General features: G+C 47.6%; 1 protein-coding gene across 1 annotated transcript in view; it reads right to left on the reverse strand.

The window, feature by feature from the left end:
* LOC121271497 (SH3 and multiple ankyrin repeat domains protein 1-like) overlaps nt 1–16,234 on the reverse strand; it is a 389,623-nt gene extending 373,389 nt beyond the window's left edge. Inside the window, 1 exon segment of the mRNA XM_041177480.1 lies at nt 16,025–16,234. Within this exon segment, the coding sequence (XP_041033414.1) occupies nt 16,025–16,234 (210 nt within the window).
* Nucleotides 16,235–26,353: the final 10,119 nt, after the last annotated feature.

Consider the following 26,353-nt stretch of genomic DNA (forward strand, 5'->3'; position numbering starts at 1 on the left):
ACATCGTTACAGCTGGATTATCCTTTTTGTTCACTCATGGGATGTGGACATCGGTGGCGAGGGGCCAGCACTTGTTGCCCATCCCTAACTGCCCTTGAACTGAGCGGCTTGCTCGGCCATTTCGGGGGGGGGGCGTGGGGGGGGCAGTTAAGAGTCAGCCACGTTGGCGTGGGTCTGGAGTCACGCGTAGGCCAGACCGGGCAAGGAGGGCAGATTTCCTTCCCTAAAGAACGGAAGGACATAGGGCAGGATGTGGCCGTCAGTGTTGCAGGGGCAGGCCTGACACACCGAGGCCTAAAGTAACGCACGATGGCATCAGGCGTGCATCCCGACGTCAACCCGCGCCATTTTGATATTTCATTCGGTGGGCCTATTAAGGCCATTAAAAAAAGCAATTGAAGTTGTTAACCACGCTGTCCGTCCCACCTTAAGGTCGGCGGGGGTGGGGTGGGGCAGGCAGAGAGCACCGAACGGCCTTCAGGTTTTTCAGGAAACCTCATCCACGGGCGGGACGAGGTTTCCTGAGGCGTGTATAAAATCATTAACCAAATTTTTGCAACATTCACCAACATGTCCCAGCTCCTGTGACACTGCCAGATGATGGGACGTGTTTAAATAATTTTTTACTTCCGTTATTAAAAAGCTTTATCATCAATTTAATCTCCCTGAGGCAGCTTCATGTCTTGGGGACATCGCTGCGCCACCGCCCACACAGGTAGCGCTGAGCGCTATGGAACGCGTATTTAATTGGCTCACCCGCATAAAATGGCGGCACGCAGCCGACAGTGGGCGGCGATCGGCTCTGCGCCCGCCCCCCCGCCCAACATAGATAAGATTCAGCCCATAAGGTTATAAGCAGGAGTAGTCCATTCGGTCCCTCCAACCTCCTCCACCATTCGCTAAGATCGTGGCTGATCTAATTGTGGCCTCAACTCCACTTTCCTGCCGGACCCTTTACTCCCCCGTCAATTTAAAATCTAACTCAGCCTTGAATATCTTCAACCACCAGGCTTCCACTGCTCGCTGGGGAAGAGAATTCCAAACATTAACGACCCTCTGAGAGAAGAAACCCCTCCTCACCTCCGTCTTGAATGGGAGGCCCCTTATTTCAAACCGTACCCCTGGTTCTAGATTCCCCAAAGAGGGGAAACACTTGTCTCAGTGTCTACCCTGTCAAAGGCCCCCCTCAGAATCTTATATGTTTCAATAAGATCACCTCTCATTCTTCTAAATTCGGACGGGTGTAGACCCAACCTGCCCTCGTAAGACAACTCCCTCATTATGACAATCCCAGTAGCTTCATGGTCACCACTGCTGATTAACCTTTTATTGCAGGTTTATTTAATTAACTAAATTTAAATTCCCCCACTTGCCACGGCGAGATTTGAACTCACTTCACTGGATCATTAGTCCAGGCCGCTGGATTAATAGCCCAGTAAGATCACCACTACAGGTCTCTCTGCCTACACGGACATGAGTTGCCCTACTTTAGAACAACGAGAACTGTTTGTGGTTTTGGACTGATTGAACATGGTTTCAGGAGGAGGCCATTCAGCCCCTCAAGCTTGTTCAACCACCATTCAATTAGATCATGGCTGATCTGTACCTCGGCTCCAGCTATTTTTGCTCGTTTGACTTTTGCTGTGCTTTGGTGTCCCTTAACACCCTTAGCCAACATAAATCTCAATCTCAGTATTGAAATTTCAGATTGAACGTCCCGGCCTCAACTTTTTGGGGGGGAAGCGTTCCAGATTTCCACTAGCCTTTGTGTGAAGAGGTGCTTCCTAATGTCACCCCCACCACCCCAACCCCCCAGAAATCCTAGCTCTAATTTTAAAGTTGCGTCTCCTTGTTCTGGATTGCCCCGCCACCTCACCGGAGAAAATAGCCTCCGAATGTATTTGATCAAATCCACTAATCACCTTAAATCCCTCAAACAGTTCCCTCCTTAATCCTCTCACCTCACGGATATTAGCCCCATGTTGGGGGAGGTGAGCGGAGCTGCTTCATGCAGCAGGGACTTCATTATCCATAGCTGAGCAAAGTGACAGCCCCTCTGTGCAAGATTTGAAAGGTTATATTATTCTATTTGTCACACCAGTTCCTGGAGCCTTTAATTAAGTTACCCACAGATGCTAATCGAGCTCCGACTTATCCCGGGTTCCCGCAGTCCACATACAAGGGAAGGTGGCGTTATTGTGTACCAACCAATCAGAGAGGGAGTCGGCGCTACTACAGAAACAGCTGTTTTGCGGCCAATTATCCGGGTCACCATGGCAACTACAACAACTTGCCGATGGCTCCCCGCTCTGCCAGCAGATTTCAGTCAGGGGACCGCGATTCCACCTCGCTCTCCACATCCACGCGCCAATTAAGGTGGCTGCAAAATCAGAGGCTTGCTGGTGGGGGGAGGTGGGTGACGGTGGGGCGGGGCGAGCGGTGAGCAGATTCAATCCGTCCATTTTTAATTTTTGTGCCGACAAAGCACTGGTGGGGGATTGTGGGTGGGGGAACAGCCCAGGTAGGGGTAAAGGTAGGGGGAGAGTACAGTATGTAGCCTCTGGTGCCAACACCTCTAGTGTAAAACAAGCACACCTCCACCCACCCCCCCCAATCCCCCAGAGCAATGAGATCTCTGCCCCTCCCCACTCCAAACCCCCCCTCACCTCCCCCCATCCCCAGCTCCCTGCTGTTCAGTGGCAACCAGCTATTAAAGTCAATTATGTCAGGCTCCAAGATCATGTGCCACTGTCTGATCGGATGGCATGCTTCTGTGGTAAGAAAAAATATAAGCACACACACACACACACACCCTCTCTCACACACACACACACACACACACACACACCCTCTCCCTCACACACACCCCTCTCTCACACACAGACACACACACACCCTCTCTCTCACACACACACCCCTCTCTCCCTCTCTCTCACACACAGACACACACACACACTCTCTCTCACACACACCCTCTCTCTCCCTCTCTCTCACACACAGACACACACACACACACATTCTCTCTCACACACACACACCCCTCTCTCTCTCACACACACCCTCTCTCTCTCTTTCTCACACACACACACCCTCTCTCACACACACACACACACACACACACACACCCTCTCCCTCACACACACCCCTCTCTCACACACAGACACACACACACCCTCTCTCTCACACACACACCCCTCTCTCCCTCTCTCTCACACACAGACACACACACACACTCTCTCTCACACACACCCTCTCTCTCCCTCTCTCTCACACACAGACACACACACACACACATTCTCTCTCACACACACACACCCCTCTCTCTCTCACACACACCCTCTCTCTCTCTTTCTCACACACACACATCCTCTCTCTCTCTTTCTCATGCACACACACACTCTCTCTCTCACACACACCCCTCTCTCTCCCTCTCTCTCACACACAGACACACACACACACACACACACACACACACACATTCTCTCACACACACACACCCCTCTCTCTCTCACACACACCCTCTCTCTCTTTCTCACACACACCCCTCTCTCTCCTCTCTCTCACACACACACATCCTCTCTCTCTCTTTCTCATGCACACACCCCTCTCTCATTCACACACACCCCTCTCTCAATCTCTCTCACACACACCCTTCTCTCTCCTCTCTCTCATACGCACACACCCCTCTCTCTCTCTCTCTCACACACACACCCCTCTCTCCTCTCTCACACACACATCCCTCTCACACACACACACACCCCTCTCACACACACACACACACACCCCTCTCACACACACACACACACCCCTCTCACACACACACACACACCCCTCTCACACACACACACACACACACACACATACGCGCGCACGTGCACAAACAAGGAGAGAGAGAATAAAAAGAAATCACAAAAGCAAAATCCAATGTGCATTTGAACCCCTTTATCTTTCAACCAAAAAAAATGCTCACGTATTCTAGCCACCTCTCCAGTAAGCTAAAAATAACACAAACTCACAGCAAACAGCAAGGTGCTGGATTTGATTAATATGCTGTGCTGGAACCTTTATAAATAACAGCGATTTGCTGCAAATGAAACCTTACGAGATTTCCTCCAAAAGCCTGTTAAAAATACATCCAATGTACAAGTCCCTCCTGCCCAAAGCTTTTGTCTTGTGCTGTCACACTTTCCCCAATACTAACCTGTGGAGAATAGTTTCAAATTGTATTACTCGATTTTTGCCTGTCCGCAGGTGCTATTCTCACTATTTGAGATTGAGAGGGAAGGATTTTTAATGCAGCCTAGGAGATATTTTTTTGGACTGCACCGAGTTTGCCCACACTCTCATCTAGTTGTGCGCTCCAATAACTAGAGTGGTAATATAGGTCAAGGTACCTTTATCCCACAATGCCTCTCTCCTGTGTGCTAACGCTGGACTGCAGATCCAGCGACACCCCTGGAGATTAGTGCAAAGAAATTGCACTTATATAGCGCCAGGCCACTTGGTGAAGAAGAGTGAAACTCGTGAGGTCACAAGTGAGTTAAAGGAGTGACCTAACCTCATAGCCCACAGACCGAGCACAGGAATTTTCAGTACGACAGTAAGGATCAACGAAACAGGTTGAACACTCAGCAACATCTAGGGAGGGTAGGCTGTGAGGGTATTAATGGTTAAATTGGGTTAACTTGTACCTAATGGACCCTGAGATGAGCTTTCAAACCCATACACTCTCCATCACCAGGTCCACCTCAGCTCACCTATTGCTGAAACATTCGCCGGTGCCTTTGTTATCTTCACCTTTCACCCTCCAGGAACTTAAGCTCCTCCAAAGTTTTACTGACTGCCTCTTAACTTATACAAAGCCCTTTTCATCCATCATCCCTGTGGTTGTTGACCTACATTGGCTCCCGGTCCAAAAACGCCTCGATTTTAAAAATTTCATGGCTCCACCAACTTGCCCCTCCCTATCTCTGTAATCTCCTCCAGACCAACCACCTTCCCTGATCTCTGCAATCCTATAATTCTGGTCTCTGGTGCATCCCCAGTTTTGTGCATCCTCACCACAAGTGGCCATGCTTTCAGCTACCTGGATCCAAACTCTGGAATTCCCTCTCTAAACCACTCTGCCTCTCTCTCTCTCTCTCTCTCTCTCTCTCTCTCTCCTCCCTTAAAATGGTCCAAGATTTGGTCACCAGCCCTAATGTATCCTTTTGTGGCTCGGTGTCAAATTTTGTTTGATAATGCTCCCGGGAAACGCCTTGGGACGTGAAAGGCCCTATAAAAATGCAAGTTGTTGTTGGACAAAGAGATATAAGAGCAAGAATGTTAACTGAAGGATGGCCTGAGAGTGGAATATGAACCATTGTAGAGGTCAGGTGTTGGGATGATGAACAGAGAACGGCTTCAGTTTAATAAAAACCCAAAGAGAAAAGGAACTCTGCTAATGGTGTGTGTGTGGGACGTCCAGATATCCATAAAGAGATAATATTGCTAATGAGCATTCACAAAGGGGAGAAGTGGTCTGCATGACCTTTAACACGCTAATATATTATCCTTATGTACTCACATACTAACTGTAGATATGCTTACTTGCTAAACTTCTCATGGGAGACAATGGTGTAGTGGTAATGTCACTAGACTAGTAATCCAGGAGCCCAGGCTAATAATGTGGGGACATAGGTTCAAACCCCACCAAAGCAGCTGGTGGAATTTAAATCCAATTCATAAATCTGGAATGGTGATCATGAAATTGTTATTGACAGTCATAAAAATCCATCTAGTTCCCTAATCTACCATCATTAGCTGGTCTGTCTCCAGATGAACATGTAAATTGACTCTTAACTGCCCTCTGGAATGGCCTAGCAAGCCTCTCAGTTCAAGGGCAATTTGGGATGGGCAATGAATGCCAGCCTTGCCAGTGATGCCCACATCCCATGAAAGAAATAAAAAATTGCTTATTTCACATAATTAACTCTATAAGGTATAACAAACCAATGTACAGTTGATGTGATTTAGTTACTAAGATCCTTATGAGTTTGTTGCCTGTGATAATTTGCCTCAGCCTTATAAATATTGCTGTGTTTGTTTGTTCTTAGCATATCAATAAATAAAGATCAATCCGATACCTCCCTATTGCTTGCTTCTAAAAGCTGACATTCAAGTGAATAATAAGGATTATCCTCAACCTTACAAGGCCCAAGAAGCCTTTTGACTGTTTTCAATCATCTCACATTGTCTGGGCGTCTCCCAGAATTGGCAAGTGATATCTTGGATATTGTTGCTGGCACTTTGTACCTGCAGCTCTCACTTTTTTACCTAATTAAGATTAGAAATTTCAGCCCTCAACATATCATTCTTTCTTGGTGGCCCCAGACTCCAACTATTCCAACATTCTCCAATGCCCCCTGTCTTTCACCCACCCCCATGAACTTGAGCTCATCCAAAACTTTGCTGCCTGTACCTTAACTCATACCAGGTCCTGTTCTCACCTCTCTGCTCCCTGACCTACATTGACTCCCAGTCTAGCAAAAGCCCGGATTTTAAAGTTCTCACTCATGTTCTCAAGTTGTTCCATGCCTTTGCCTCCCCCCCCACCACTATCTCCCCACTGCATAACCACCTCCATCCCTCCAACCTTACGAGACCATTGCACTCCTCCAATTCTGGTCTCGAGTGCATCCCAAACTTCCTTCACTCTATGAGTGGCAGCTGCATTTTCAACCCCCTGGGCGCTAAGCTCTGGAGAACCTCCTAATTGTCTCCGGCAACAACAATGCCAATTATTGACTGATGGTCACCTCCAGTGAAGTACCTTGGGGAATCTTACTACATTAAAGAGGTTATATAAATGCAAATTGTTGCAATGAAAATAGCTGGAGAGGTATGCAGCCTGAAAATATAATTTCCTGTTCATAAAAGCATTGAGAAACGAAGACTTAAGAAACATCTGAGACTGCCGGACCTATTGTTAATTTTAAAACTGAGGGTTGCAGATATTTGTTGACCAAGGGTATTGAGGGATATGGGGCAATGGCGGGTGTATGGAGTGATGTAACAGATCAGCCGTGATCTCACTGATTGGCGGAACATGGTCAAGGGGCTAAATGGCCTCCACCTGTTCCCATGTTCCAATACCCTGATTGTCACTGGCTGGCTGTTAAAGGTGCAGCTCCAAAGCCAACATCAAGGGAAGAGCTGGAAGCTGGGAGAGAGGCAAATGGTAGCCAGGCTGATAGCCCTAACCTAGTTTAACGGTGTGGATTATTTATTTGGGTGGTTATTCCAAATTACAACAACAACTTGCATTTATATCGCACCCTTCACATAATAAAATATAGCAGGGCACTTCATAGGAGCGTCAGCAAACAGAACTTTTACACCGAGCCACATAAGGAGATATTAGGTCAGATGACCAGAAGCTTGGTCGAAAAGGCAGGGTTTAAGGAGCATCTTAAAGGTAAGAGAAAGGTTGGGAGGTGAAAAGGTTTGGGAAGGGAATTCCAGAGTTTCATTCATGCGGGGCTCCCTCCCTAAGCCTTTGTATCTTCCCCACCTTCAAATATTCATTTCCCTCAAAATTTCCTTTCAAAAACCTTCATTGCTCGTCACCGTAAAAGCTGCTGACACTCAGTTCCATCTGGAGTGCTGGGGTATTGTGCCCAGTTCTGGGCGGCTCACTTTAGGAAGGAACTGAAGGCATTAGAGAGGGTGCAGAAGATTCATGAGACTGGTTCCAGGCATGAGGAACATCACTTAGGTTTCTTTAATTCACTCATGGGATGTGGGCTTCGCTGGCTAGGCCAGCATTTATTGCCCATCCCTAAGTGCCTTTGAGAAGGTGATGGCGATATATTTCCAACTCAGGGTGGTGGAGGGGAACTTCCGGTTAGTGGTGTTCCCATGTGTCTGCTGCTCTTGTCCTTTTAGATGGTAGTGGTTGTGGGTTTGGAAGGTGCTGTCTCAAGAGGCTTGAGAAGTCTCCGATAGTTGAGAAGCTGGGCCTATTCTCCTTGGAGAAGAGAAGGTTACAAAGAGTTTTGGTCAAGGTGTTCAAAATCATGAGGGGTCTGGACAGAGTAGATCAGGAGAAACTGTTCCCACTGGTGGAAGGATCAACAATCAGAGGGAACTGATTTAAGGTGATTGGCTAAATAAGCAATGGGGACATGGGGAAACACTTTTTCACGCAGTAAGTAGTTAGGATCTGGAATGCGCTGCCTGCGATGCAGGTTCGATCGAGGCGTTCAAGAAGGAATTAGATAGTCACCTGAAAAGGAAGAATGTGCAGGGTTACAGGGAGGAGGTGGCGGAGCAGGACTAGATGATTAGCTCTCACAGAGGGCCAGCACAGACACGATGAACCGAATAGCCTCCTTCTGTCCTGTAACCATTCTATGATCTGCTTCTCCAACTCAATGGCTGCTTCCCAGCTGGACACTGATGAGGATCCAGGCTGCATTCTCCCCCTCAAGCCAAAGGCCTGGGTCACTGAGGTCTAAAGATGACTCAATAGAGGCTGGGAATAAACACTAGGCCTGGTTCTTCTGCCCCAACACTACAAACTGGCACTGTATGTCCACACTTAACAATGGGGGCCTCTGAGTCAGAAGGTCATGGGTTCAATTCCCACTCCAAAGACTGGAGCACAAAACCAAGGCTGACACCTCCGGTTCCAGTACTGAACGAGTACTGCGCTGTTGGAGTTGCCATCTTTTGAAGGACACATTAAACTAAGGCCCAATCTGCACTCAGAGGCAGAGGTAAGAGGTTCCACAGGCATTATTTTGAAGAAAAGCAAAGGCCAATAATTATCCTTCAATCAAAGTCAGAAAAATCACATTATCTGGTCATTATCACATTAAATTTTGCGGGAGCTTGTTGTGCGCAAATTGACTGCCACATCTTCCTACATTACAACAGCGACTGCACTTCAGAAAAGTATTTCATTGGTTGTAACATGGTTTGGGGTGTCCTAAGGTTGTGAAAAGCACTATCTAAATGCAAATCTTCTTTTCTATCTCTTATTTTAATGAACCCACCTGGTTCGCTAATGTCCTTTAGGGGAGGAAATCTGCCTTCCTTACCTGGTCTGGGCTATACGTGACTCCAGACCCACAGCAATGTGGTTGACTCTTAAATGCCCTCTGAAATATATTAGCAGGCCACTCAGTTCTCAAGGGCAATTAGGGATGCTGACCCAACCAGCAACGCCCCCATCCCATGAACGAATAATTAAAAATAATTGGAACTGGGGAAGGAAGCTGGTGTTGCGAGTCAATCTGAACGCTATAAGCAGTGATAGTCTGAGATGCTCCACCACTCTATGTACACACAGCCTCTTTACAAGGTCCCTCTGCACCCTCGCCACACTAGACAGACAGTGCTTGAAGAGACAGCTCGCACTGTAATAATGTAATAAAGCGAGTTTGTAAATGTGTTGAAATGTGATCCACCTCTTTGTGTAGGCGAGCTAAAAAGTGGAATAGCAAATTAGATGTCACTGCACTTTCTCAAAGAACTTGCTCCCTCACTCCCCTCCCCCTTGTCGAAGCCTCTGATTGAGGGCGTAGAAGATGGCATGCTCCAAACTCCCTCGGAATTAAACAAATAAACTTTCTCGCCAATGCAGGTCAACGGAGGGATAATCAATTTCTGAGAGCCTCCGGAGATTTCAACGTATTTATACACCCTTATTGCATCAATTAATTTTGGGAGCAGCTTGGCATGCTCCCGTTATGCCAGGAGGTTCCTGCCAGGGAAAGGAAGAGGCCATTCAGCCCCTCAAGCCTGCTGCACCATTCAATTGGATCATGGGTGATCTGCACCTGGCCTCTATTTATCTGATGTAGTTCCATATCCCTCACTGGTGGTATGGTTCACTCAGGGAGTCTGAGTTGCTGTGGCAACATGTACTTTATACATATAGTCTGGAGCTATGGATAGAGATGGTAGAGGCTCCAACGTTCTTTCCATCACATGGCTGACCAGGAATCTCTCCCGCTCTTACCGCCCGCCATTGGTGTGTGTTGGAAGGATTTACAACATACGAACGTATGATTTAGGAGCAGGAGTAGGCCACTCGGCCCCTCAAGCCTGCTCTGCCATTCAATAAGATCATGGCTGATCCGAATGTAACCCCACGTTCCTACCCACCCCGATAACCTTTCACCCCCTTGTTAATCAAGAATCTATCTCGCTCTGCCTTAAAAATATTCAAAAGACTCTGCTTCCACCGCTTTTTGAGGAAGAGAGTTCCAAAGGCTCACTACCCTCTGAGGGAAAAAAAATTCTCTTCATCTCTGTCTTAAATGAGCGACCCCTTATTTTCAAACAGTGACAAGTTTATACTCAACCTGTTTGGCTGCATATAATACATGGCAGAATATATCACATTACTTAAGACAACATCCTGACAAAGGAGCATATCATCAGAGACACCATAATCAATAACACAGGGGATTACCCCCACCCTCACCTCCCCGCTTCCTGCCTCAAAAAGTGGGAACAGTGGCAGCCGTAGAGGAAAAGTGACAATGAATGTGTAAGGAATTGGTTTTTAACCTTGTGCTGTACGACTGGCTATTTACACCCTAAAGCCCTGCAGTCCGCAGCGGTGACAAAAAAGAATGAAGAGAAAGAAAATAAAGACGCAAGAAACAGGAGCAGGAGGAGGCCATTCAGCCCTTCGAGCTGGCACCATTCAATAAGGCCATGGCTGATCCGATTATGGCCCTTACTTGGCTTTCCCACCTGTTCCCAACAACCACCCCAACCCCCCCCACCCAAATAACCCTCGACTCCCTCGTCAATCAAAAATCTGTCTAACTCCGCCTTGAAACATATTCAATGACCCAGCCTCCTCTGCTCTCTGGGGAAGAGAATCCTACAGACTAACAACCCTCTGAGGGAAGAAATTTCCCCTCATCCCCATTTTAAGTGGGAGACGCTTTATTCTGAAACTGTGCCCCCTAATTCTAACTTCCCCCACGAGGGGAAACATCCTCTTAGCATCCACCCTGTCAAGCCCCCTCAGAACCTTATGTGCTTCAATAAGATGACTTTCATTATTTTAAATTCCAATAAGGAGCTCAACCTGTTCAGCCTTTCCTCTTACGGCAACACATTCATCCCAGGAATCAGCTGAGCGAACCTTCTCTGAACTGTGTCCAATGCAACTGTATCCCTCCTTACAAAAGGAGACCAAAATTGTGTACAGAGGGTTGTGAGAATAGAGGCAGCCATGGGTTACCATGGTCAACCATCAACGCTCCCTCGAATTTTTCTTAACTGTGTGTGAGTGCACACGCACGCATCTTACAAGAAACTCTGCCTTCCACAGTCGGCACTGGCAGTTATTATTGTCCTTTCATGGGATGTGGGCATCCCTGGCAACACGAGCATTTGTTGCCCATCCCTAATTGCCCTTGAACTGATTGGTTTGCTAGGCCATTTCTGAGGGCAGTTAAGAGTTAATCACATTGCTGTGGGTCTGGAGCCCACATGTAGGCCAGACCAGGTAAGGACGGCAGATTTCCTTCCCTAAAGGACATTAGTGAACCAGATGGGTTCTTACAAAATCAGTGATAGTTGTCATGGTCACCATTACTGAAACTAACGTTCAATTCCAGATTTATTCATTGAATTTAAATTCCACCAGCCGCCGTGGTGGGATTTGAACACGTGTCCCCAGAGGGTCAGTGTGGGCTCTGGATGACTAGTCCAGTGATATTATCACTAGGCCACCATCTCAGCTGAATCCCTTAATAGCTTTTCCAAGGACAATATTTTATTTCGTATCTTCGCTCTCTCTCCCTGGAGAGAACGGTAAGAGGCGGTGGAGGGATTCACAGGCTGACTAACAGTGTGACCAGGTGGCGTCTTTGTTATTTTTGTGCCTTCATGCAAAATATTGTCCTTGGAAAAGCTATTAAGGGATTCAGCTGAGATGGTGGCATAGTGGTAATGTCACTGGACTAGTCATCCAGAGCCCACACTGATGCTCTGGGGACATGTGTTCAAATCCCACCACGGCGGCTGGTGGAATTTAAATTCAATGAATAAATCTGGAATGGAATGTTAGTTTCAGTAATGGTGACCGTGACAACTATCACTGATTTTGTAAGAATCCATCTGGTTCACTAATGTCCTTTAGGGAAGGAAATCTGCCGTCCTTACCTGGTCTGGCCTACATGGAGGGAATGGTGTGAGATCATGAAAGGACTCACAGGTGGATAAATCTGAGATGCTGCGACACGACACTCTTTCCATGGGCGCAACCATCTTTATACCAGCGGATAGGAGTGCGGGGGTTAGTCCTACATGGCAAGAAGGTTTTATGGGCGTTCACAGCCGATACAGTCCATTCGGCCACATACCCACAAGTAACAGAGAATTCCAAGCCAGAACAATTATGGGTCGAGGGAGGGGGTAATGAATCGAACCCTGAACCTTCTGATGCAGCCGCAGGAATGGCTGCCAAGGAGCTGAAGATGGTATCCGAAAGAGAACTGGATAAATACATATATGTTATATATATACTAATATATAGAGAAAATGGCAGAAAAATGGGATTAACTAGCCAGGCCTTTCAGAGGGCCAGTATCTTCACAATGGGCCAAATAGCCACCTACTGTGCTGTACAATTTTATAATGCGACAAGTCTAACTTCCAGCTTTGGGATAGCATCTGCAAAGGATTTTTTTTTCAGAATTCCAGCTGATTTAAGGGGCAGGAGCAAATCCTTACAGTGGAGCTGTTGTTAGGGAGCGCTTGGAGGAAGGACAGGTACAGGTAGGTGACAGCCAGCTGGGTCATCAACACCAACAGGGAATTAAAAATAAAAGCCCAGCAGAGAGGTTGTGCAGGTTTCCGGGTCTCTAAGTCTCTGTCCAGCACTCAGCATGGACTCACCATAACCTCCAATACGTTTAAAAGCTCGCTGCACTATATTTGAAGGCTAATACCCATGTTCCATTCATCCAAATCTCTGCTGTCCATGTTCACAACTCGCACCAAGTCTCTTTTGCCCAGCACCCTTCCCTCGCTGATTTACACGGACTCCCAGTCTGGCAATGCCTCGATTTTAAAATCCCTTCGTAGCCTCACCTGCCCCTGTCTCTGGAACCTCCTCCAACCCATAACCCTCCGTGCTCATCCAATCCTGGCCTTCTGAGCATTCCCGATTTTAATCACTCCACAACTAGCAGGTGTGCCTTCCACGGCCTGGGCCCTAAGTTCTGGAATCCCCTCCCTAAACTTCTCTGACTCACTACCTTTCTTCTCTAAGATGTACCTCAAAACCTACCTCTTTGCTGTCCTAGTAGCTCCTTATGTGATGGGGGGAGGAGGGGTGGGTGTTGGGGGGGGGGGGGGTTGCAGCATGTAAATAAAAGCTCCCACTCTCCTCTTCCCCTCTGCAAATGGTGACTGCTTTAACCTTGCAAGTGCCGGATGCATTTAACCTCTGCACAGATTCGCACTGCCTGTTCCCCACGTCTCCTGCAGGGACTGACTCTTGCTCAGAACGTGGTTCCCTTAAGGCACCTAGTTGCCTATCCCACTTCCTTACAGCTTCTGTCAAGCAGCCACTTTCCCTGTGTGAGTTTGGAAACGATTGTCGGCATCTCAGTCACCTGTGGCCAGTATCCCAGGCCGCTCAATCCCGCCCTCCAAATTCCAGGTTGCCTAACGGAATTCAAATTCTCGAAACTGCCATGCACGGGATTTGAACTCAGCATCCTCTCGGATTAATTAGTCCAGGGCCGACACATAACCATTACACAGCTGTAGCCATAACAACAGAGAGTGGACAGTACCTGGCCATGGTATAGGTCTCCCACAGTCTTGCTCTGCACCTACAGTTGGGAATCTGGGCCAGTTTTACTTACGATGGCACAGGCAGTGAAGTCAGATGCAGTCGGATAGCAGTGACCTCGCTAGGATTAGGACTGAAGTTGTTCTGGCGCACGTTAAAATCCACTAGAAAAGACCTCAGAGATCCAACAGCTCATCCCCAGTGTTGTCCCTATGGCGATGCAAGGCTACGCTCAAATAGTTGCTAAGGTGACACTGTGCTAAGCTGAGGCCTGAGCCTTTAAGGCACAGTCTCTCTCATTAGTGTAGATCAGCTGGTGCCGAAACGCTACTAGTGAGGTAAGTTTGTCAACCGATGGACAGGAAATGATTTGACTTTCTCTTTTTTTCAATAAGAAATACTTTTGAGATTCAAAGCAAAAAGTTTACATGGGAGTTTACAGCACAGAAACAGGTCATCTGGCCCAACAAGTCTCTGCCAGTGACTATGTTGCACACGAGCCTCCTCAAACCTACTTGATCTCACCCTATCAGCAACCTTTCTCTTCCTTTCTCCCTCATGTACCTAGTTAGCTTCACTGTAATTGCATTTATGTGAATCACCCCACTTACTCCCTGTGGTGGCGCATTCTGCATTCTAACCACTCTCTTCACCCCAACCAAGCAGTGTTGGGCACTTTTACCCCACGCTCTCTATGTCACAGAACCATAGAATGATAACACACCGAGGAAGGCCATTCAGCCCTTCGTGCCTGTGCTGACCCTTTGAAAGAGTTATACAATTAGTCCCGCCGCTCCCTGGTCTTTCCCCACAGCCTGCAAATGGTTTCCCTTCAAGCACTCGCCCAATTCTTCACACCCCCCTGCTGCAGGTTCACTGACGCACGGGCCCCTGGAACAGGGGTGCACGCGGCACTGCCCTGCGCGCCCACTCATTAACACGCACGTGGGCACAGGCTCTTGGCAGCGGAACATGCCTGTGAGTGGAATTCACACTTTCGCCACGTGGCCCTAACGAAACTGGCGGAGCCTTGAAACACAAAGTTTGCGTGAACCCAGCTGCTCCATCAAAACACCCACCTTCAGCCAGAAAACACTGGTCGGCTGAGGGATGCTCGCACAGAACTGCAGAAAGTTGCATGGATTGAGAATGTTCCTGTGTGGTTTAACTTGCAAAACTCCTGCCTTTTTCTCTCTTGCTCTGTCTAGCCACCTCCCAGCTCTCCAAAGCGTGTTGTAATAATTTGTCCTGGGAATGTCTGGCCGCAGTTGCAGCCCACCTCAGACCACGGTGGGGGGTTGGGGGGGGGGGGTGGCGGTGGCACGATATGAAACTGTGCCAGGGTCGGAGTGTTGGGTGGGCCACAGCGGCCTTGGACAGAGGGAGGAGGAAATGGAGCGGCGAGGAGAGAGAGGCAGGATTGGCTGGATGAGGTTGGCTTGGCTATGACAGGGTCAAAGTGTAAACTTTTGCCCCAAGTGATGCCCTGTTCTGTTTGGCTTTGCGGGGATTGCCCCAGTGAGCTGCCCAGCCAAGTCAGCACTTTCTGCCAGGGTGGGTCGCCCTGCCGACGCCAGAGACGGGCGCACAGCAAGATCCCACAGGCAGCAAGGTGGTTCGCGGCCGGCTTCGGCTGCTTCTTGCCATGTTGGCCGGATGTTGGTAAACATTGGCCGGGACACCCAGGGAGGTTGGGGGGGCGGGGGGGGGGGGGGAGCAGTGCGTGGGTCCTCAGTTTATTGCCTCTCCCCGAAAGATGGCACCTCTGACAGTACAGCCCTCCTGCAGTACTGCACTGGGAAAGGGTGGAGGGGACAGCCTGGAACAGGCCCTCAAGTCTCTGGAGTGGAAATGTTGGACGAGGGAAGAGAGTAACCAACTAAGTCAGAACTGATGCTTACTCCCTGAGCTTCGGATGCAGTCAAGTTGTGTTCACTTTGTGAATGAGGGAATGGGAGGGACTCTGCCGAATTGGGGCAAGTGTTGAACTTTCTGGCTTAATCGCAACTCTGGGAAGGGGACGTGGGTTAGAAAAGCTGCAGTAGTAACTTTGCAAACACCGATGATAACATTAAACACCCCTTCCCCCCCCGCCACCCCTTGTCCACCAACCCAATGCCATTGCAAATATAACCCCCCCCCCCACCCTACCCACAGCCTCCTCCTCCTCCCCGGTGCTCCTGTCCCGGTCGAAGTGCCCTGATCGCTCACCGTCTGCTGTAGGTCTGGGATGCCAATGCGAAAGACCATCATGCTGAAGTCGGCGTCGATGCTCCTGTCTCTGGGCTTCGGGACCGGGACGCTGCTGATGTTGCAGCCGCCTCGGAGGGTCTCCTCCCCGGAGCTGTCGCTGTCAGACTCCCCGGGATACTCGGGAACGCTCCGCCGCTCATCCTCGCTGGAAGCTGGGCTGTGGGGCATCTTTCAGCGGAGCCTCTGAACACAAGGCAGGCGCTGCATCACCGAGAGCTGCAGGAGAGAGAGAGAGAGGGAGAAATGCTAACTATAGCCTTTTATTAATGAGCTCCCAGATGTACATCTTTCCACAGTACACCCTGAATCTGTAAAAGAAGAGAACACACACAAGAGTGGCAATCTCTGGTTTCCAAAATTAAAAATATTAGAGACTCTTGCCTTCCTTATCCATAATGTTGCCCCCAGCAAGTCTCCAAGCTCAAGGTTAGAAAAGATGATCAGCTTTGATCCCACTCCACACTATTCCACCCAAAGCAGTTCACTCCATTCACACACACAGCATCTCCAGCACTGCTTTCAAAGCTAATAGGTCCCAGAGTGAAAATAACATAGTCACCACCCACCACCACCAGCACCCCTCCCACCCCTTCATTCTTCCAAAGCACAGTGTGAGTGTGCACGTGTGCGCATGTGTACCGCTGGGATTTGAGAGGAAGGCAAATCGCTCCCCTCCCCTTTCCTAAAAATCGGGGCGCAAACACGGCCCCTGATTCACTTGGAGGACCCATGGAGGCAGTCCAACCCCTCGAGCCTGCTCCGCCATTCAATAAGATCACCGCTGCTTCCCTCCTTAGCTCCATATCCCTCAGATCGAACAATATCCTACCTAACCCGGTCCTCAAAAGCTCTAAACGTTCCCTGAACCCCCTCCCTCCAGAATCGACCTTTGGGCGGAGAGAGTTCCAGATTTTCGCTGCCTTTCAACGTGAATCTGTGCCTCCTGGTTTCACTCCAAGGCTCGGGTGTTTTTCTGTCCCCTCGTCCTTGGCTCCCGTGTGCCAAGGGGGTGGGAGTTTCCCCGCGTCCACCCTTTTAAACATAATTCCCATTTTATCTGGCCCTTCAAATTGTCCCAATTTCTCCCTTTTGTTTTTCTCATTCCAACGCACACTCGAGATTCTGCAGTGTGGAGCATTTGTCTGAATAACTTCGAGGGATTTGGCAAGCGTGTGGCTCACTGAGGTTCTCACTGCTCGTGCAACACTTCTCACAAAGAAAGAACAGGAGAAATGTCATCTGACTGAAACCAGGCCAAGGCTGACAAATGCCTGCAACTAATTGGAGGCCTTCAAGGTTTGAGAGAATCTAATTAGAAATCAGGGATTTGGAGTTGAGAGGTGAGGGAGGGGGAATCTTGGCTCTGATCCAAATGGGAAAGTCAGTGGAGTTGTGTCTTTTTTTCTAGCCCGCTCCCGACAAGCTCCTCAGCTGCATAAGAACGTAAGAAACAGGAGCGGGAGTAGGCCATTCAGCCCCTCAAGCCTGCTCTGCCATTCGGTGCGATCGTGGCTGGCCTGATGTGGCCTCAACTCCACTTTCCTGTCGGCCGCCCCCAACCTTGTCAGTCAAAGTTCTAACTAACTCCGCCTTGCATCTATTCAACGACCCAGCCTCCACTGCTCTCTCCGGAAGGGAATTCAAAAGACTAACGACCCCCTGAGAGAAGAAATTCCTCCTCATCTCCGAATTAAATGGGAGGCCCCTTGTTTTGAAATTGTGCCCCCCGCAAGGTGACAAGACTCTTCATTTTGTCTTTGCTGCCACATTTTCATAGAATCTTAGAACAGTACAACGCAGAAAGAGGCTGTTTGGCCCATCAAATCTGTACCGGCTCTTTCGAAGAGCATTCTAGCTAGTCCCACTGCCCTCCGATCTCATATCCCTGCAATTCTTTTTCTCCTTCAAGTACTTATCCAATTCTCTTGTTTCTGCCACACTCATTGGCAGTGCCTTACAAATGCTAACCACTCCTTTTGTAAAACTTTTCCTCGCATCGCCCGTGGTTATTGGCATACTGAAATGTTGATAATTGTGCAATCCTTTTATTATTTCAGACATTATTTTTATTCAAATGATTGTCTATAACTATGTTATGAATTACAATTACTTGCTACATTTGTATTGTCATCACACATGTTGCCATGATGATGTTTCAGCAAACCAATTTATCTATCTACCTATCCAACTATATCAGTGATGGGTAACCGAGGCTAGTGAGTGGGCCCGCAAGAGTGGCCCTCCTGCATCTCAGTGCGCCGCAAGATTGAAATCGGGCATGCACAGTAACCGTGACCCCGTGAATAAGAATTTGCGGGGCGCCGATTGAAGCGAGGCAGCACTTTGATTGGACACAGAGGGAGCGCAAGGCTCTCGTAGTCAATGTTGTGTGCAATCAGCACCCGCCTCACTTCACGTGTCCTTGCTTTGCCGTGTGTATCACTTTAGTAATGGCAGGAAAAAAAACTATGCGGACGGAATCCAGCGGAATCTGGCAGCTCCATGCAAGAGCAACGTTCAACAAAATGTTTCGCAGGCCACACTCGGAACCCTGATGGGCTTATTGTGGTCTGTGGGCCACAGATTGCCCACTACTGATCTAAACTCTTCATGATTTTAAACATATTTTAATCCCTCTTTTCGCCTCTCGCACAGGAATCTTCCAACTGACTGACAGGACTGTCGGTCAGAGCGTCAGTGACGGCCTTGAATACTCTGCAAGACGATTCACTATGGCTTTTGATCTATAAATGTTTTATGTCGCTGTGACCAATATTGATTGGTTGGAGTTTCACTCCTCCCATGCACTTCCCCTGGTTCCTCCTGATGGTTCAATTACAGTGGAGATTCATCAGGATGATACCAGGGGTGAGGGGGTTCAGTTCCATGTAGAGATCGAGGAAGCTGGGATCATTCTCCTTAGGGCAGAGAAGGTTAAAGGGAGATTTCATGGAAGTGTTCAAATTCACAAGACGTATTAATAGGGCGAGTAGAGAGAAACCATTCCATGTGGCAAGTAGGTCAGTAATTGATAGATTTAGAACAAAGAGCAAAAGAACGAGAGGAGAGGTTTCTTCATGCAGAGGGTTGTTATGATTTGGACCACTCGAAAGGTAATTGGGCCTGTTCTTGTAGAGGAATAACGTGTAGGGTTATGGGGCTAAAGCTGGGATGTGGGACAATGGCAGCAAATACATGGGAAGACCATCACCAAGTCTCCTTTGACAGCATCTTCCAAACCGAGGACCACTACCGCTTAGAAGGACAAGGGCAGCAGATAGATATAAACACCATCACCTGCAAGTTCCCCTCCAAGTCACTCACCATCCTGACTTGGAAATATATCGCTGTTCCTTCACTGTCGCTGGGTCAAAATCCTGGAACTCCCTCTCTAACAGCACTGTGGGTGTACCTACACCAAATGGACTGCAGCGGTTCAAGAAGGCAGCTCAGCACCACCTTCTCAAGGGCATCCAGGGATGGGACCAGACAGTGAAGCCCACACCCCATGAATGAATAAGAAAAAAGTCCTGCAACATCCACATCCCATGAAAAAAATAAATTTTTTAAAAATGGATAGCTCTTTCAAAGAGCTAGCACAGGCATTTCAGGCTGAATGGCCTCCTCCAGTGGCATAAGACACTTTAATTCCATAATATACAGCACAGTAATAGGCCGCTTGGCCCAACTTGTCTATACCGGCATTTATACAGCATGTAAATCTCTTCCAATTGTATCCACCTCATCTCAGTCTTTCAGTGTATCTTTTTATCCCAGCTCTCTCATGTACTGATCTAATTTCCTTTGGAAAACATCTTGACTCAACTTTTTCCTGTGGTAGCAGGCTCCACATTCTAACCATCTTCTGAACAAAGACATTTCCCTTTTGGATTGATTAGAACTGTCTTGTATTTATGGCCACCCCTAGTTTTGGATTGGAGGTCCTTGTGGTGCAGTAGGTAGCTTCCCTACCCTCAGTACCAGATAGTAGCTGGTTCGAGTCTGACTTCAGGGCTTGATGGCCAGGGAAGGTGATTTCATAATGTGGCCGCACAGATTGATTATCAGCCTGTAAATCCTTCCAATGTATTTGATGGCAGGTGGTGAAGACTGGGAGAGTTTCTTGGTCAGCCATACTGCAAAAGGCACTGCAGTATTTTGCCAGGCATAAGCACAGACCAATCCAAACAAAGTTCATGGTTGCCAACACCCTCTTAGTAGCTGAAAGAGGAGGAGGAGTTTTGGATTCTCCAACAAGTGGAAACATTCTCTCCACATCTATCCTATCCAACCCCAAATTTTGAAGACCTTACCTCTAAGTCTTCTCTTTCCTAAAGAGAAAAGCCCTGGTCTGTTCAGTCAGATATTGTCGAACAGCCACTGAGATTGGAAGGTTCGCACTGATTTCCAGCTTGCACTGTGTGATCTTATCTCAGTTAGACATGCAATAGTTAGCCTCAGAATCTTAGGGTTGGAGACAGGGCTTAAAAATAAAATGAGAAAATCCACAGGTACCTGCTCCTAATTGTAATTCAGTGACTCTGTTGGAAAGCACCTGCATGTGGGAACACTGGGTGAGAATGGAATTGGACTCACCGTATCGCAGTTGTATATACACCACACCACTTCAAATCATACCATACATATCACTGTCACTGTCGGCCGATTTGAGGATGACATCGATCAGGTGCTGAGTTTCTGCCAGGGGTCTTCATGTGCCTAAATAGGCCAATCGGATCCTGGTAAGGGCCTGAATGTGGCTTTGTTTAACATGGGAACCTTGGGGTGCCATCATTGTCCGCACTGGCAAGTTGGCAGTCAGATTTCAAACCGTGATGGCTATGCCCACCTTGCCATCTTCCACCAGCTTTGCAGCCATTGAGATGCACTGTGTTCATTCACCTGTTCTGCCCTTGAAGACCCTTTGGTCCACATTTTGTCTGGTGCCTCCCCCCACCTTGCCACCATGGGTGGTCCTACCAGGCGGAAGGAGCTCTCGACAGCACTGCTCAAAGGATTGCCAGAGCACACAAGCCTCTCCACCATGTCAAAGTGGCAATCCATGGAGGGTCCTTACACATACTGCACCCACTCTTAACACACCATATAAAGTGAACACCTCTTCAATCATACAAAGCTACCAGAGGAAAATCAGGCCCATCAATCCAGGCCTGATACACATTTCATCACTGAGCAATCTCCTAACCACACAATCTTGGATAATCTACCCAATTTGTTGTTTTAAAAGTTCAGCAATGTGCTTTCTAACCTGTGTTTCTCTAAAGCAATCTCTAACTCATGGTCCAGGCATGGGGGTCAAATCCAGACATAATACTCCAGCTAAGAGCGTTCCAAAACTGGACACAAGCACTCAAGCATCCCCTAGACTAAACATCTTCATCTCCTTTCTGCTATTATACACAGATCATCGGGAAATTCATAGACTTCTCCTGTATTTCTATGCAATGGTTCCTCACACTGCAAGCTGGCACTGGCCAGACATACCCAGGCTGTGTTGGATGAGGCAGGAATATGAAGTTAAAATCCGGTCAGTTATGATCTTATTAAATGGCAGAGCAGACTTGAAGCACCAAGTGGCCTAATCCTGCTCCTAAAACGTATCATATGTATAATGGGTTCTGAGAAACCCAAGAGTGAGTGAAGGCAGTTCACTCTGCTGATGGTCTCTTTCAAAGTAGCACTGGCTTCGTAATGAGTTAAAATTTCCACTGCCACCCCTTCGCACCCCATTCCACAGCCACAGATAATTCAACCTGACTCCCGCTTTCACTAATGGACACTCCGAATTACCCCTCACTGCGCCCGCCACTCCTTTCCAATGGACACTCCGAAACCCCCTCCTCCACCAATGTACAATCTAAGCCACACCTTCCTCCACCAACCAGTACTCCAAACCCCACTCCTCCACCAGTGGACAATCCGAGCCACAATTTCCTCTACCAGTGGACACTCCAATTCACCCCTATCCCCACCGGCAGACACTATGCCTCCAGCTCACCCTCTATACAGAGACATCAAATGAACACAGGAATTGTGGTTAGCCTATTCTCTGCACTTCTAATGCCGAGTTCACCTCCCTTGAATTATCCTGATATCTCTGTACCAGTCGATTTCATGTTTTATTCAAAGTTCCCTCTCTAGATGAAGCCTGAAAGAGTGACTGGAATCAATAAACAGTGTGATAAATAATTTATCAAAGCAGACTAACCCCTCTTAACAAGCGTTGAAACACATTGCTCCTTTTTCCATGAAGAAAGTCTAATTTAAAACTAAGAATAAGTAGCTATAAATTGTTGTATTAACCCAAATATATAAAGAGGTGAAAGCACCGTTGATATAAATAGGAATCTAACTGTGCCACCACAGTGCGAACCAACTTCACCATGCCTACGGTACCGCAATGGGCTTCACCCTGGTACCTCCTCTGATCATCAGAAGTTCTGCTTGTAACCAATACCTTGGCCTGGTGTCCAGACTTTCTTTGTAAGCCTGAATGTTAGTGGACAACTCCTGTCTGGCAATGTGTGTGTCTCCTGTATACACACTGTACACAGTAGGTAAAAGGGAACAATGCACTTCGGTCTGGCACTGTGTGTCTGTTTCAGTGCCAACATTCCCCCACAGTGTTCCGGCACGGAAGTGATTCCTGCACAAAATCCTGGAACTCCCTCCCTAACAGCACTGTGGGTGTTCCTGCGCCACATGGACTGCAGCGGCTCAAGAAGGCAGCTCACCACCGCCTTCTCAAGGGCAATTAGGGATGGGCAATAAAAATGCTGACCTAGCCAGTGATGCACATGTCCCGTGAAAAAAATTTATAAAAAACAATTGTTGAAAGGGCCAACATATAAAAAGGGAATCAAACTTACACTTGTATGGAGCGTCTCACAACCAGAACTTGACAGCCAAGTGTAGTCACTGTTGTGATGTAGCAGAGATTTGTGCACAGCAAGCTCCCACAATCAGCAATGGGATATTGGTAATATTGGCCAGAATTCTCCTGTTGTGCTTCAAAAGGGTGCCATGGAATCTTTTACATCCACCTGAGAGGGCAGACGGAGTCCTGGTCTAATGTCATCAACCATGCAGCACTCCCTCAGTACTGCACTGGGGCATCTGCCCGGATTAGGTGAAAGTCCTGACTCAGAGGTGAGTGTGTTACACACTGAGCCCAGTGGTTCCTATAGAATAACACTGAAGGGTTTGTAAGGGACTGTTCAGGAAAACAGCTCCACATGAAAACCACAAACACATTAAATATTACAGTATTTCATTTCACCGGCATACAGCCACAGCCACAGAATACTTATGAATTATTAAGCAGTTTATCGTCTAAACACAATTCTGTGATTTCAGAAGCGCAGGTCTCTAAATTGAAATACAGTAAGGGATTGTGCAAAAATTCCTTATACTTCTCCTGGACATACTAGATTTTTTTTTGTCAGTTATGACTTCACAGAGTCACAATGCTTAAAGGGACGGGCTTGGAATCCTGGTGTTGGTTGCGCATCAGTAGTTCTTTGCAGTTCTGTGACTTTCTTCCCCATTTCCATTGTTTCAGCATCGCCCTCAGGCCTAGATTCTACCTGTGTTAACTATACCAACAAAAACTTGCATTTATACCACGCCTTTCAAAGCCACAGAACATCCCAGGGCCCTTTACAACCAGTGAAACCGTTTTATTTGTGATGTATGATCACTGTTGTAATGTAACCCAATTTGCACACTTAAAAATAGTAATGCGACCGGTGGCAGAGTTTTACAGCCCCGTTGCAGTGGAGGTGAGGCCGCAAAATGTGGCCAGCTGTTCAAAAGTCCATTGATTTGTGCAGAACCATAAAATCCCGCCGTTGTAAAATTCTGTCCCAGATAATCAGCATCTGGTGATATTCGGCTGGATTCTCTGGTCCCGCCAGTGACGGGCATCATCGCGGGCAGGAATGGAATATTTGGAAAGTCAATTGACTTTTGGTCATTCTCCAAATTTTCTCATCCCGCCCGCAACTCCCCCCACCCCCCCCACCCTCCCCCAACACCCCCAGCATCCCCAGAAAATCCCGGCCATTGATCAAGGGATCAATATCGGTCAGGACATTGGGAATAACTCCCCCTCTCTCCTTTAAAATAACGCCATGGGATCTGAGACAGCAACGGGGACCCCGGTTAAACATCTCGTCCGAGAGACAGCGCAGTTTTCCTTCAGGACTGGTAGCAGGATTTTTTTTTTTTGGCTTAAGTCCCTGGAGTGAGAGTCGAGCCCACAACCTTCTGACTCACAGGCAAGGGTGCTACCTACAGAGCCACAGCTGTCACAGTAACAATCTGTCACAAATCACACAGAGCATCTTGACCCCAACCAAACAAGCGAGGTGACCCAAGCGGCTCCCATTTTAAATTGTCCTCTGCTCAATGTTCGATGGCAGCACAGTTCCGTCTGTGTGAATACGCACGGTTATGGGGAAGATGAGCAACACAATTTCTACCAGCTGGTAAGGATCGACATGCCTACACATGGTGATCACTTGGCCTTTCCACCGGTATGGCATTAACTTCCTACTATCAGTACTGCAATGTAAAATCTCTCTTTTTGCCATTATTAGAACGTATAAATGTAGCATAAAATTCATTAAACCTGAGAAGCAATTGGAGTTTTTTTTTTACACATGACATTGAAATAGTTGCCTTATTGAGACATTGTAATTAAGGGGTTTTGTGGAGTGGCTGAGAGAGACAGTAAAAGGGCGCGATTTGAAGTAGCAACTCCTTTTTATTTAAAACAGTGAATTCCACAATGTTTGCAAGAAATGGTTAATTCTGTCTTAATGGAAGATGTGTGTGATAAACGGCAGAGAACTGGAGGTGAAAAATTTGCATATCCTGTTAATGTGACTAAGCGGAAGCCTGGGCCTAGCTCAGAAGAGAGAAAAAAAATTAACATTTTATAGGACGGATTTGTTCCTTAAAATACTCTTACAAAGAACTGGTGATTTTATTGTAATAATATTTAACTACTAACTAGGCAAACTGAAGGATTCCTGTCTCTGCTGAAAGTCTTGCTGTTAACCCATCTGTTGTCATGGCAACACAGCATGAGATGCTCAGTTTGACTTGTTAACGTGACCTTACAGCCTAGCCTTTGGGCCTGAACTGGAATCGTTCCTCAACCAACCTAGATTCACCATTCCCATAGGTGGAATCGTGGAATTCAATCCTCAAGGCAAAATTCCGAATAAAAATGTACTCTACACACTTGGAGTGCCATGCTCATTTCTCGTCTCAATACAAAAAAAGGCAGGGAGGAATTAGGGATGATGTATAACTGATTGCGAGGATGATACAGAACTGAGGCGTTATAACAATCAGGAAAGACTGAACAGCCTGGCACTTTTGCTCTGAGGGGTGACCAGGTAGAGGTCTTATTGAGTGGCGGGGCAGGCTCAAGGGGCCGAATGGCCTACTTCTGCTTCTATTTCGTATGTTTGTATAAAAATTACAAAAGGATTCAATAGGGCAGATATAGAGAAGGTGGTCAAAACTAGGGGCCATAGATATAAGATGGCCACTAATGAATCCAACAACGAATTCAAGGAACATGCGATCTCATGGTGTGATTAAGTGAATAGCAACACTCAAGGAGTTCGACAACATCCAGGACAAAGCGACCCACTTGATTGGCAGCCCATCCACAAACATTCACCCCCTCCACCACCGACACACAGTGGCAGCAGAGTGTACCATCTACAAGATGCACTGCAGGAACTCACCAAGGCTCCTTAAACAGCACCTTCCAAACTCACAATCGCTACCATCTAGATGGACAAGAGCAGCAGATAGATGGGAACACCACCGCCTGGAAGTTCTCCTCCAAGCCACTCACCATCCTGATTTGGAAATATATCACCGTTCCTTCACTGTCACTGGGTCAAAATCCTGGAACTCCCTCCCTAACAGCACTGTGGGTGTACCTACACCACATGGACTGCAGCGGTTCAAGAAATTGGCTTACAACCACCTTCTCGAGGGCAATTAGGGATGGGCAATAAATGCTGTCCCAGCCAGTGAAGTCCACATCCCCTGAATTAATAAAAAAAAGCATAAATATTGATAGCATATAAGGAGAAGCTCGGTAACACAAGAGGGTGAAGGATAGGAGTGAGATGGAGTAGGACTGGGAGGAAGCTCATGTAGAGTATAAACACTGGGATAGATTCACTGGGCTAAATGGCCTGTTTCTCTGTTGCAAATACTATACAAGAATGAAACTTT

This window comes from Carcharodon carcharias, chromosome 31 (genome assembly GCF_017639515.1).
Source record: "Carcharodon carcharias isolate sCarCar2 chromosome 31, sCarCar2.pri, whole genome shotgun sequence".
Taxonomy (NCBI): Eukaryota; Metazoa; Chordata; class Chondrichthyes; order Lamniformes; family Lamnidae; genus Carcharodon; species Carcharodon carcharias.